This window comes from Erithacus rubecula, assembly GCF_903797595.1.
Source record: "Erithacus rubecula genome assembly, chromosome: 21".
Classification (NCBI taxonomy): Eukaryota; Metazoa; Chordata; class Aves; order Passeriformes; family Muscicapidae; genus Erithacus; species Erithacus rubecula.
The window spans coordinates 8,501,237-8,513,390 of NC_136673.1; the positions used below are offsets into that span (position 1 = coordinate 8,501,237).

Genomic DNA, 12,154 nt, shown 5'->3' on the forward strand with positions numbered 1-12,154 from the left:
CACAGCTTGTTTGTAAAGACAAATCTGACATTCCTCTCAAAAGGGGGGTCAGATGTTAGAGTCAGTGAGTCAGGGGTCTCTCTGAATTCTTCAGAGAGAAATCAGAGTGCAGGAATTGAATTAAAGCCTTTGGATGGGTTGAAGCATATTAAGCCACTCACACATAAAGTAGACATTTAAGTAGAAGTAACTCAGTAATTTTAGGGCGAGTTCTTAATTTGAAAGGTTTTCAAATGCCAGAGTAGCAGAGTGAGTTCTAGTAAAGGTTGAAACATACTGATATCTTCAGCAAGAGGCTCCAGGCCCACAGTTACAGACAGGACTTAGACATAATAGAGCTATAGTAAGAATATTAAGAATATTGCTTATATTTTTCACATAGAACAAGATAGGTTGTGTGAGCTGTGGTTGCCCCTGGATCCCTGGCAGTGCCCAAGGCCAGGCTGGACACTGGGGCTGGAGCAGCTGCGACAGGGGGAGGGGTCCCTGCCATGGCAGGGGTGGCACTGGATGAGCTTTAAGGTCTCTTCTAATCTGTGTCCCCACTGCATTGATGTGCTGGGTGCCTGAGTGCATTCCTGCCCTTCCTCCTGCAGTTCAGATCTCTCCTCAGCTGTTCTTGTGAGGCTTTCTTGGGTCTCTTGGCAGACCTGTCTTCATAAAAAAAAAATACCCCCCCACCCTCCCCTCAAAATTTCTCTTCTACAAATTCCCTGAAATAAGATTATTTTCCTTTTCCCTTTGGGGGGAGGCAGCCTGAGCCAGGAAGGGCCTGGGTGAAAACCCTGGTGAAGGAAAAAGGAGCAGGGAAGGGAATTCTGCAGTGAGAGCAGGGGAATGTGGCCAGTGCTGGATCCTGGGTCTCTGACAGAGGGAAACCATCAGCACATCGAATTTCCAGCCCTGCTCTCTGGCTGTGAGCTGCCCTCCTTTAACAGCCCTTGGTGTAAGGGAAGCCAGCACAGGGTGCTGGAGCTGCAGTATTTGATCTCAGGGATTTGATGTCTCCTCTCCCTCACCCTTCCCTGGCCAGCCAGGCCTGCAGAGGTTGTCACAGTGCTCAGTGCAGTGAGGCACAGTGAGGGGACAGATGGACAGGGAGCCTCACCCTGTACCAGCAGGATGTGGTGTCTCCTCATTGCCACCCTTGGAATATCAGGGTCCTGTCCTTGGAGTCAGCAAGCCCTAGACACAGGATTGATGGGACCTTGACTGTTTCCATCCTTTTGTCCTGATCCTGCTCTGTCTGTTCCCACAGTTCCTCAGCTCCTCCAAACGTTGTGGAAGAGTCTGTGAGCTTCCCATCTCAGCCAGAGGGAGAGGAAAATCTAATCCAGCATGAGGCAGTTTGCTGATGAAATATTCATGTGGGCCACAAGGGAGAAGGGCCTATTATTTTTACTTTAAGGAGAGGAGAAAAGCAGGCTGTGCTGGCTGGTGTCCCCCACCCCTGGCCCCAGTGTCACCTTGGCAGAGCAGCAGCAGCTCTGGGCAGCTGTGGGTTTGTTTCTGTGCACATCATTCCTTCAGTCCTTGCTGTGTGCACAGGAAAGGCTCAGAAACCTGGAGCTGGGAGTGCCCTGCCTGTGCCTCAGCCTCGTGTGCTGCTGGCACTTGCAGAGCCCTGGGCAGGTGTGCCAGCCCTGGGTGTGTGCACCTTGCCCAGGTGGGAGGAGTGGCTCTTCCAGAATCTGACCTTGTGTCCTTCCATCCCTTGGTGTTGCTCCACAGACAGGCAGCCCTTTGGCTTCTTCAGGGAATCCCAGACTGGTTTGGGTTGGGAAGGACCTTAAAGCCCATCCAGTGCCACCCCTGCCATGGCAGGGACCCCTCCCACTGTCCCAGGTGCTCCAGCCCCAGTGTCCAGCCTGGCCTTGGGCACTGCCAGGGATCCAGGGGCAGCCACAGCTGCTCTGGGCACCCTGTGCCAGCCCTGCCCACCCTGCCAGGGAACAATTCCTGCCCAATATCCCATCTAATCCTGGAAAAGCCATTCCCTGTGTCCTGGCTCTCAATACCCTGTAAATTGTCTCTTTCCTGCAGCCCCTCAGGCCCTGCAGGGCCACACTGAGCTCACCCCAAAGCTTCTCCTCTCCAGTGAACAATCCCAGCTGTCCCAGCCTTTCCTCCAGCAGAGCTGCTCCATCCTCTGATCCCCTGGTGCCTCCTCTGGACTCTGCAGCACAGGATCACACTTTGACCCCAGGACAGGGGGATGGAGGCCCCTCTGTTAACCTGGGAAGAATCCATGGCAGCTGCAGGAAATAATTGAAGCTGTCAGTGCTGGAGCTGGGATGGAGAGGGAGTGTTCAGCCTTTTCCTGGCCCCACTCCTTAGAGACAGGGACATTGGTCACTGCTTGAAGTGCACAGGGCTGGGAATGCACTTTGCAGCAGCCTCCACTCCTGATTTCACATCTGTAAGAGCAGAAAAAAGAAAATTACTGGCTGCTACTGATCTGAAATGCTCAAGGCTGCCCAGACACCTCCATATCCAGAGGTGCCTTGCTGTGCCAGCTGGTGGTGGAAGCAATTCCCCCAAACCCAAGGTGCTGGCTGTGAGCAGAGCCTGTCCTGGCTGCTGTTGGGGTTATTTGGAGTGACATTTTCTGCACACAGGCTGCAGGGCATGGATGAGCTGAGTTGCTGTGGCTTGAGTTACTGAGCACCATGGAGGGGTGAAAATGTGTCCTAGAACAGGGCAACAACCTGCCTCCAGTTTTCTCCCTTTTTATTAGTATGTGTAGATTTATGGGTAGCTACAGATATACAATTGACTGCTGAAATTGGGGTTATTCTGTTCACAAAAATGCAAATAAATGCAGCACATCCCTGGTTAATTCAGCCCAGTCAACCAGAACTGACAGGCACCAAGGCCTGTTTGATTTGTGGGTGGTTTTACATTCTGAGGGGAAAATTGTTTGTTTTTTTTTTTATCCCACTCTCCTATTTCTAATTGCTCTGAATGTCCTAGAATGAATGTGCCAAACTTTCAAGCAGGCAGAGTTTGGGGAAGCACAGCAGAGCAGCTCCAGCCCTGCTGCAGGAGGTGAATCCAATGAGAATCCACAGCTCAGCACCTCTGGAGTCAAAGGGATATTCCCAGCTTTCCCAAGGTTAAATTCAAGGCTGCTGGAGGCATCTGGCATTCTTCAGGCAGTGGAAATATCCCTCTCCCCCAGCACATCTGCATGCCTGGAAGGGTGGCTTTGTCACCAAGTTTAAGGAGTTGGTTATCCCGAGGCAGAAGGATTTGTTATCCAGAGGATTGGAGTGGAAACCAGCACTGTGAGGTGTGTGATGGTCTAACTGACCCATCCAGGGGTCTGTGGGATCATCCCAGTGGGACAGGGAGGCTTTGGGCAGGGTGGTTCAGCTCCAAAAACAGCAATCCCAGCCTGTGGCTTTGCCCCCATTTCCTGTGGTCACTGGGATTCCTTCACTTCCAGCTGTGCAGGGATCCCCACCAAAGGGATTTGGGGATTGGGATTTGGCAGCTGGTTTGGCTTTCCCCATGCAGAATCCAGCCTGCCCTGAGCTCAGGCCAGGGGCTGATCTGGGTGAGCAGAGGGGGGCTGAGATCTGGGTCAGGTTTTTTTGTGTAAACCTGACTTCCCCAAGTGATGGCACTGGGGCAGGGAGGTGAGGATTAAGGCAATGTTGGGCTGAAGGAGCTGCTGGCAGGTTCAGCTGTGGTTGTGCAAGGTGTTCCAGGTCCTTGCTTTCCATGGCAGGTGCTGTATCTCCCAGATTTAGCATTTTCCTGTGTAATTGGTGGATGCAGTGTCTCATCAGAGCCCTGTGCCTGCAGCTGGAGTCACCAGTGGTCAGGAAGTGGGAAGGGAAGGGTTTGCAGTAGTGCAAAGCTCTGGGGGATGTTGCTGGAGCCAGGCCAGGCAGGTGACAGTCCCCAGCCCCATCCCAGGATGTCCCTGCCTGCTGGAAAACTGGAACCTGCTTCCCCTACTCACCTTCTGCTTGAGAGCACTTGGGTTTTTATTGTCTGTCCAGCCTTAGAGTCCTCAGGATTTGTCACAGCAGCAGCAAGAGCCATTTGTGCCATGAATTGTCATTGATGGACTTCTGGGATTGACAGCTTATTTCATTAAAAGCACTTTGGAAAGCCTCAGACAGAGAAAACTCGGAGGTGCTGCTGAGCTGGGAGGAAGATGAAGTGTGCAGAGCACTGTGGGCTGTGAGTTCCCTGAGAAGCACCATTCCATCAGCTGAATTGGTGCCTTAATGTGCTTATTGCCAGGGGAGCTGCTTATTCCTGGTGCAGCAGAAGAAAGAAAACATAATAGACTGTGAACATCTCCTCAGCTTCAGGCAATTCTGGAGCCAAAAGTAGCAGTAATTATTATTTTAAAAAAATAAAAAATCTGTGCTAATATTGCATGGCTTGAATGTTTGAGACACTGCTGGTGACTACTTGAGCATGAAGGATAAGAGATGCAGGAGAGGGAAGGCAGGATTTCTTGCTATTAGTTTGTAATGACATTTGCAGTGTGGATGATCCAGCTCCCCATGTCTCTCTCTGTTTGCTTGCTCTGACCTTGCTGGGCTTTGATTTTGTTTACAGCTTGAAGGCAATCCAGGCTCATGGGGGGCTGTCTTAGTTCCCTGTGGGATTGGAATATGGGATGTGAGCCACTGGGGATTGGAGGCATGGGCTGATTTGGGTTGGAAAGGACATTTAAATCCCTTCTAATCCACCCCCTGCAGTGAGTAGGGGCATCTTCAGCTACATCAGTGCCCTGAGGCACATCCAGCCTGGCTTTCAGTGTTTCCAGGAGTCATCCTTCTCCTCGGGCATTTTGTAGCTCTGTCCCAGCAGACTTACCCCAAAATGCCCTTTGTGTCACAGCCCAGCCCACCCTGAGGGGCAGCAGCTCCACCTCTGGGTTGTTTCAGGCAGTTTAAGTAGGAAAAGCCCCCAGAAGTGGCAATTGTTGTGTGAGCCAAGCCCTGCCAGGTGGGGAGGCAGCCCTGGCTCACCAGGAGCTGGGCTGGGGTTTGGGATGGGCACAGGGTTTTGGTCACTGTCCCTGTGCTCTGGTGTCCCCTCTCAGCCCTGGGACCTGCTCCCTGCCCCAGTGCTGGGTACTGGTGCCAGCCCAAGTCCTGGTGTGTCTTGGGGAGCAGCCTGGGCAGGGGTGGCCCTGGGACAGCTCTGATGATCTGACACCCCCAGCTGCCCCAGGACTCAGTGAAGGGCTGGCAGTCAGCTCTGCCTCCCCACATGCTGTGGGAGATGTCTGGACACAAACTGGGGGGTTTCCTGGGGAGCAGGATGAGCCTCCACACAGCAATGGCCTGGAAATAGCTGCCAGCAAGGCTGAAACTCCTCAGCCACACAGTGCTGAGCTGCACTGGGGCAGGCTAATTCCTTCTGAAAAGCCATTTTCTAATGGCAGAATTGAATCTGTCAACAGGTAATTCCATAAACCCAGAGAGAAGAAATCCTGTGCAGGAATCAGCAAGTGCCTCGCTGATGATGGTGCTTTTTCCTTCATTTCCTGCTACAGGAGATGGCAGATGTTTCAGTGTTGAAACAGAAATTAAAACTGTGACCTTGGATTTCCAAATGTTTCTGTGTGATGCACAGAAGTTGCCTGGGGCTGGGCACAGCCTGGGAATGGCTCAGGGCAGGAGGTGGGGACTGGGCAGTGCCAGGGCTGTGGGAATGCCTGGCAAGGTGTGGGGTGACATTGCCTGGATGTTACTGTGCCTCCAGGACCTAAAGGGGCTCCAGGAGAGCTGGAGAGGGACTGGGGACAGGGGGTGGAGAGACAGGACACAGGGAATGGTTTTTCCAGGATTAGATGGGATATTGGGCAGGAATTGTTCCCTGGCAGGGTGGGCAGGGCTGGCACAGGGTGCCCAGAGCAGCTGTGGCTGCCCCTGGATCCCTGGCAGTGCCCAAGGCCAGGCTGGACACTGGGGCTGGAGCAGCTGGGACAGTGGGAGGGGTCCCTGCCATGGCAGGGGTGGCACTGGATGGGTTTTAAGGTCCTTCCCAACCCAAACCATTCTATGATTTGTGATGAGTTTCCCCCCCAGAACAGCTGCCCTTGTTTGCTGCCTGGTTTAGGATGGTGTCAGGACAGTCTGGATTTAGGATCCCTCACTCCCAGCTCTCCCTAAGGGGTGTCACAGCTTCTCACCCTGAGGGAGCTTCAGCCAGGGGGGAGAGTAGAAACTTAAAGTGGAAATGGAACCAGAATGCCCTCTATGTATTTTGGGCATAATCACACATGTGCCAGTCTGAGTGCAAGAGCCCAAGCAGAATGCTTGGCCCAGGGAATGCTGTGCTGAGGAGCCCTGGACCACCACTGTCCCCTGGGAACCACTGGGAACATCACCCTGGTCACAGGTTTAGCCCCCTTGTGCTTCAGTGTCACCCCAGAGCCGTGTGTGGGGCCAGGCTGGCAGGAGTGGGACAATGCTGTGTCTGGCCACCCCTGTCACCATCCCTGTGCTGTGCCTGGGACAGCCAGCACAGCAGGGACACCCCTGTCACCATCCCTGTGCTGTGCCTGGACAGCCAGCACAGCAGGGTCACCCCTGTCACCATCCCTGTGCTGTGTATGGACAGCCAGCACAGCAGGGCCACCCCTGTCACCATCCCTGTGCTGTGTGTGGACAGCCAGCACAGCAGGGCCACCCCTGTCACCATTCCTGTGCTGTGTCTGGGACAGCCAGCACAGCAGGGCCACCCCTGTCACCATTCCTGTGCTGTGTCTGGGACAGCCAGCACAGCAGGGCCACCCCTGTCACCATTCCTGTGCTGTGTCTGGGACAGCCAGCACAGTAGTGTCACCCCTGTCACCATCCCTGTGCTGTGTGTGGGACAGCCAGCACAGCAGGGCCACGCCTGTCACCATCCCTGTGCTGTATTTGGGACAGCCAGCACAGCAGGACCACCCCTGTCACCATCCCTGTACTGTATTTGGGACAGCCAGCACAGCAGGGCCACGCCTGTCACCATCCCTGTGCTGTGTGTGGGACAGCCAGCACAGCAGGGCCACCCCTGTCACCATCCCTGTGCTGTATTTGGGACAGCCAGCACAGCAGGGTCACCCCTGTCACCATCCCTGTGCTGTGCCCATCACTGGAGACACAGACCTTGGGAAGCAGAGTGCAGATTGTCCCCTGTGCTCCCTGAGCCCTTGGCAATCAGTTTATCCCACTGCTCCTGAGATGCCTCAGGATTTTAGTTTTTATATTTTCCATGTGTTTGTAATCCTGCAGTTCTTTAGTGTGTAACTAAACTCCACACACAGTGTGAGCTGCTGCTCTCCCAGTTTGGGCAGACACAACAATTCCTCTCCAGGCTGGGAATCAAGGATATCTCACTGCCCCAGACCCCAGAGATGGAAACAAAAGTGAGTTTTGAGGAGCAAACTTGGGGTAAATGGTTTCATTACCTGAAGCTGTAATTGGAAGATTCACCCCCAATGTGCAAATGGACCAAATTTATAACAGTGTGAAAACCTGTGACCCATTGTCCATTTTGGGTGCAGCCCCTGGGGAACTTTCTCTGCTCTAAATGTACCTGGAGGCCTTCAATAAATGGAACTGCTTTTTATTCCCTTGATTTTGTCTGGGCTCTGTTTTTAGGCAGTCCCAGAGAGGCATCACCTTCCCTCCCCCTGCCTGCCAGCCCTTTCTCCCTTCCCAGCCATTCCCAAACCCTGCAGTGTGTCCAGAGCTGATGCTCCTGCCTGTTCCCTGCTCTGCCTCACTGTTCTGGCAGTCCTGCTGCAGGGTTCATTCAGAGAGCCTGAATTCAGCTATTAGCTGATTAACAGATGCAATTAAACCCTCAGCAGCCCAACTCTGTGGGCTGCCAGCACCTATGTATTTTCCAGCAGCTCTGAGGTTTTTCCAACAGCTCCTGTGGCTTTGCTGGGTTTTGTGGCTCCAGGATTTCTGTGGCTGTGGCTTTCCTGCCCCTGGGAGTGCAGGTTTGCCCAGTGCAGGGGTGAAGAGAGCAGCTCACGTGGCAGCACCTCAGCAGCAGAGGCACAGGGGGTATCTCTTACTCCATCTGATGCTCTCCCCATGGGGGGGGAGCAGCTTCTCAGCTTACCAGGATAGTGTTAAAGGGAAATGGAAATGTCTGCATGCAGAGCTGCCCCTCCTGGTGCTAACCCCAGCACATAAAAATGCCATTCAGGGACTCACAGAGGGAATTTCCTCATTCCCAGTATGTTCTGGCATGATCTGTGATTCCAGGCACCTTGCTGCATTTTCTCCTACTTGTATTTTTCCCAAGCTGGGGAATTTTTGAGCCCACAACCACAGTGGGGTGAAAAACTTACAGCAGATGCCACCAGACAGACTGGGAGGTGACAGCACTTCAGAAATGTTGAATGTTTTCCTAATTTTCAAAAGCACTCAGCAAAGTGTTCTGTGGTCCAGAGCAAGGTTTCCCTGTGAACAGAAAACCAGACTGTCCTTGGATGTGACAGCAGCTGCTCCTTTGGGTGGGTTCAGTGCCCAGCTTGTCTCTCCAGCCTGAAGCATGAAGGTCTCAGTAATTCCTTCATAATCCTTCAATACTAAATTGTCTCCAGCACTTTCTGCCCTTTAAAGCAGGGCAAGGAAATCCAGGGAACATCAGGTTTTTCAGAGAAACATGCTGCTGCAGGTAGTTGATGTCTTACAGTTCTCATTCCAGCTTTGCATCCTTTTCTCTGAATCTCAAATTTAGAACCTTAGGTGGATTTGTGCTGCTGATTTCTGTGTTTCTATTACCAAGACAGAAAATGGGTTTTCAATACCAGCCTCTCTAAGATTGGCCTGAATTCCCCCTGTGATGCCATGTCCTCTAGAAAGATGGATTAATTATGGACTTGAAGCTGGGAATTATTTTTCCATCCAAGTAAATGTGCAAGATTTTGGTTTGACTGCAGCAAAGGTGTTTAAATATAAAAGCCCTTCACAAACAGCTTGTTTCTGGTTGTTTCTATCAGTGTGAAACACATTTTGGCTTTTCTCATTTGTTTTTATTCCTGCTGTCTGCTTTTCTCCAGAAGTGACTCAAAACTCGGGAGTAAAGCAAAAAAAAACCAAAAAAACAACCCTGTAGTTATTCATTTAGAAAGTGTCATGCAGAGAGTGAACAAAGGCCATTTCAAATGGAGAGTCCTCGAGGGAGCTGAGCACAGGCTTGCTCATGCACTCCAAATTCCCACCTGCACATCCAAATATTGTCAGGCCCTGTGAGGAGGAGGGGGTGGATGAAAATGGAAGCTGGGTTTGCAAACCAGCATTTGGTGGGGAGAAATCTGCCTGGCAGGTTGTGGGAAATATGAAATGCCTTCTGCAACCTGTGCTGGACCTGTTGGAGGTTGTTGTGGTGGTGTTAATGGGAGATGCTGGCTGGGAGGAGGAGCCCCTGTGGGTCTGTCCTGTGGGGAAGGGCAGAGGGCTGGATGATCCATCTGGATCATTCTCTGCTTGCCAGGCAGCAGTGCCAGAGGGACAGTGCTGGCTGCACCCACTGGTACTCAGGGGTTGGGGGTTGCTCCCAGCTCTACCCCAGGGATGCACCTGCAAAAGGAGAGAGTGGAAAACTGCAGTGGAGCAGCTGATTTGTGGCTGAAAATCCACATGTGGCTGAGCCTCTCAGCCTGCAGAGCTTTTCCTCCATCCCACAGGAGCTGCTGCCCAGCCCAGGGACAGCAGAGCTGGGGCTCTGGGGCTGTGTCCCTGTTCTGGGCAGCACTTGGACACCACATAAATGTCTCTTGCTCTTCCTCTGCAGGTGAATCTGGTCCTGAATGAAGGGAAATCCCTGGGGCTCATGATCCGAGGAGGGGCAGAATATTCCCTGGGCATCTACATCACGGGTGTGGACAAGGGCTCTGAGGCAGAGAGCACTGGCTTGAAGGTGAGAGTGGTCCCTGAGAGGGTGGGAGGGGACACAGGAACGAGTCCAGGGGGGTTTGGGATGAGGGGGAGGCTCCACACCATCCCTGGTCAGCTGTTCAGAGCTCTGCCACCCTCAGGGAAAGAATTTCTTCCTCATGTTCAAGTGGAACTTGTTAATTTTTTATGGCTATTGCTCCTCATCCTGTCACTGAGAAGCCTCTGGCACCATCCTCTGACACCCCTTGGAGGTACTTTATGGATTGATGGGATCCCCTCTCAGTCCTCTCTTCTCCAAATCAGCTCCCACAGTCTCCTCATCTCTCCCCTGATGCCTTTATATTATTTAAATCCTGTATTGCATTAGTGTATAACTCTAAACTCCTTATAAAGTGTTAGTTAAGTGTCTCCACATTTTGATCAGACCAACAATTCCTCTGGCCTGAGATGCAAGGACACCCTACAGCCTCAGGCCCTGAAAAGTATAAACAAAAGTGAATTTTGGGGGAGCAAACTGGGGGGTAAATGACTTCATTACCTCAAGCTGTAATTGGAGGATTAACCCCTGATATACAGATAGACCAAATTTATAATTGTGTGAAAAAACTTGTGGCCATCATCCATCTTGGGTGCCCAAAATGCAGCTATTGAAAGCCTTTAATAAATCCCCACTTTATTGTCTTTATCTGGTCTAGCCCCTGTTCTAGGGAGCCACTCCAAGGCATCACACCTCCCTGAGCTGGGATTTCCATTCAAGATGCTGGTGCTGTGCCCTCTGCCTGCATCTCTCCTGCAAGCCCCAGGGGTGGAGGCTGAGCAGGGGCTGCCTGCAGGGCAGGGCAGGGCTCCAGGGGCCAGCTCTGAGCTGGCTCTGCTGGCTCCTCTTCCTCATCACCCTCAGGATAGTGATGCCTTGAGAGCCTGTAAATGAAACACACTTCTGAGATAATGTTAGTGTAGGAGGTGTTATAAAAAGCTGGTCTTTATTGGAGGCAAGTGTGGAGAATATCCACAAAAGCCCCTCTGTGGGGTGAGCACAGTTTTATAAGTTTAGCAAATTAGCATAATTGACACCAATCAGGAGCACAAGTGGTGATGCAATTCCCCCTGTTCCCTTCTAAATCCTCCTCTCTCAGGTGGAACTGAACTTTGTTGATGAAAATGTGTCTCAAAGAGCTTGATTTTGGCCTTGGTTCCCAGGGAGAACCAAGATGGGAGAGGGGCTTTGGAATGTGTTTTGTCTTTCTGCCTCTCAGGGCAGGGAAGAGCAGTGGGAAAATGAAGTGAGGATGAAACAACAGGCTACAGTGCTCTAAATATATGTGTAAAGAATACAGAGAATATAGAAAAGAAAAAAGACAAAATCATCAGGAATCAATAAAGCAGGGCTGATGCATCAGGCTCAGTGACCTTGGCTCACCCACACTCAGACAGGTCCTGGGGGATGCTCTGGGGCTGGGCTGGGCAGAGCTCTTGTGGAGGGAGATGTGACCTCACTGACCCAGCACATGCACACATCACCTCTGAGCTGCTCCAGCCTTCCCTGCAGGTCCCAGGGGTTCCTTCTCCTTCACAGCTGATCCTGGAAGGGACATTTGGGATTAGCACTGTGTGTGTTCACCAGTGGAATAAGCTAGAAAGGGAACAGTTGGATGTATTGTGCCAGGCAGGAGTGGAGCACGTTTGACACTCCTCAGGCTGGATCATTTTACTTCAGCCACAGTTTCTTTTCTGGTGTGTTTTTCCCTCTAAATGACCCCATTCCCTGCAGTGACATCCAATCACTGCTTCCTCCAGGGAAATCTCATGGGCTCAGTTCTTTCCTATTCCTTATGTCAGCTGAGATCTGATGCATGTAAACTCTGAAATGTTCTCCCACTCCCCTGGACTGGCTGCTGAGGATGGGGGTGATCTGCTCTGGTCCCCTCTTTGTGCAGTGAGGCATTTCTTAGAGTCCCTGATCCTAAAGGATTCTGTGATTTCCCTACCACTCAGCCCTTGGCTGTTTAGGGCTAAGCCTCAGCTTTGCTCAGTGGCCCCATAAAGTCACTTAAATCTGTCCAGACTGGCAGCACGAGCTGGGGACAGTGTGGTGGAAAGATCTAGGACAGACACAATCCTGTCCCTCAAGCTGTTGTGGCACTGAGGTCACCAGAGTTCCCTTTGTAGCCAAGGAGACTCTTAGGGGTGATAGAACCATTGATGAGCTGTCCTGAGCACTGCAGGCTCCTCTTTCCCTTTGTGCTGCACTGGGAGGTTTGGATCAGTCCAGGTTT

At 52.0% G+C, this 12,154-nt stretch overlaps 1 protein-coding gene across 1 annotated transcript in view; it reads left to right on the forward strand.

Annotated features, from left to right (window-relative positions):
* Nucleotides 1-12,154, forward strand: part of WHRN (whirlin) — a 53,426-nt gene that overhangs the window by 18,778 nt on the left and 22,494 nt on the right. Inside the window, exon 3 of the mRNA XM_079324237.1 lies at nucleotides 9,775-9,900. Within this exon, the coding sequence (XP_079180363.1) occupies nucleotides 9,775-9,900 (126 nt within the window). The remainder of the gene's footprint in view (nucleotides 1-9,774; nucleotides 9,901-12,154) is intronic.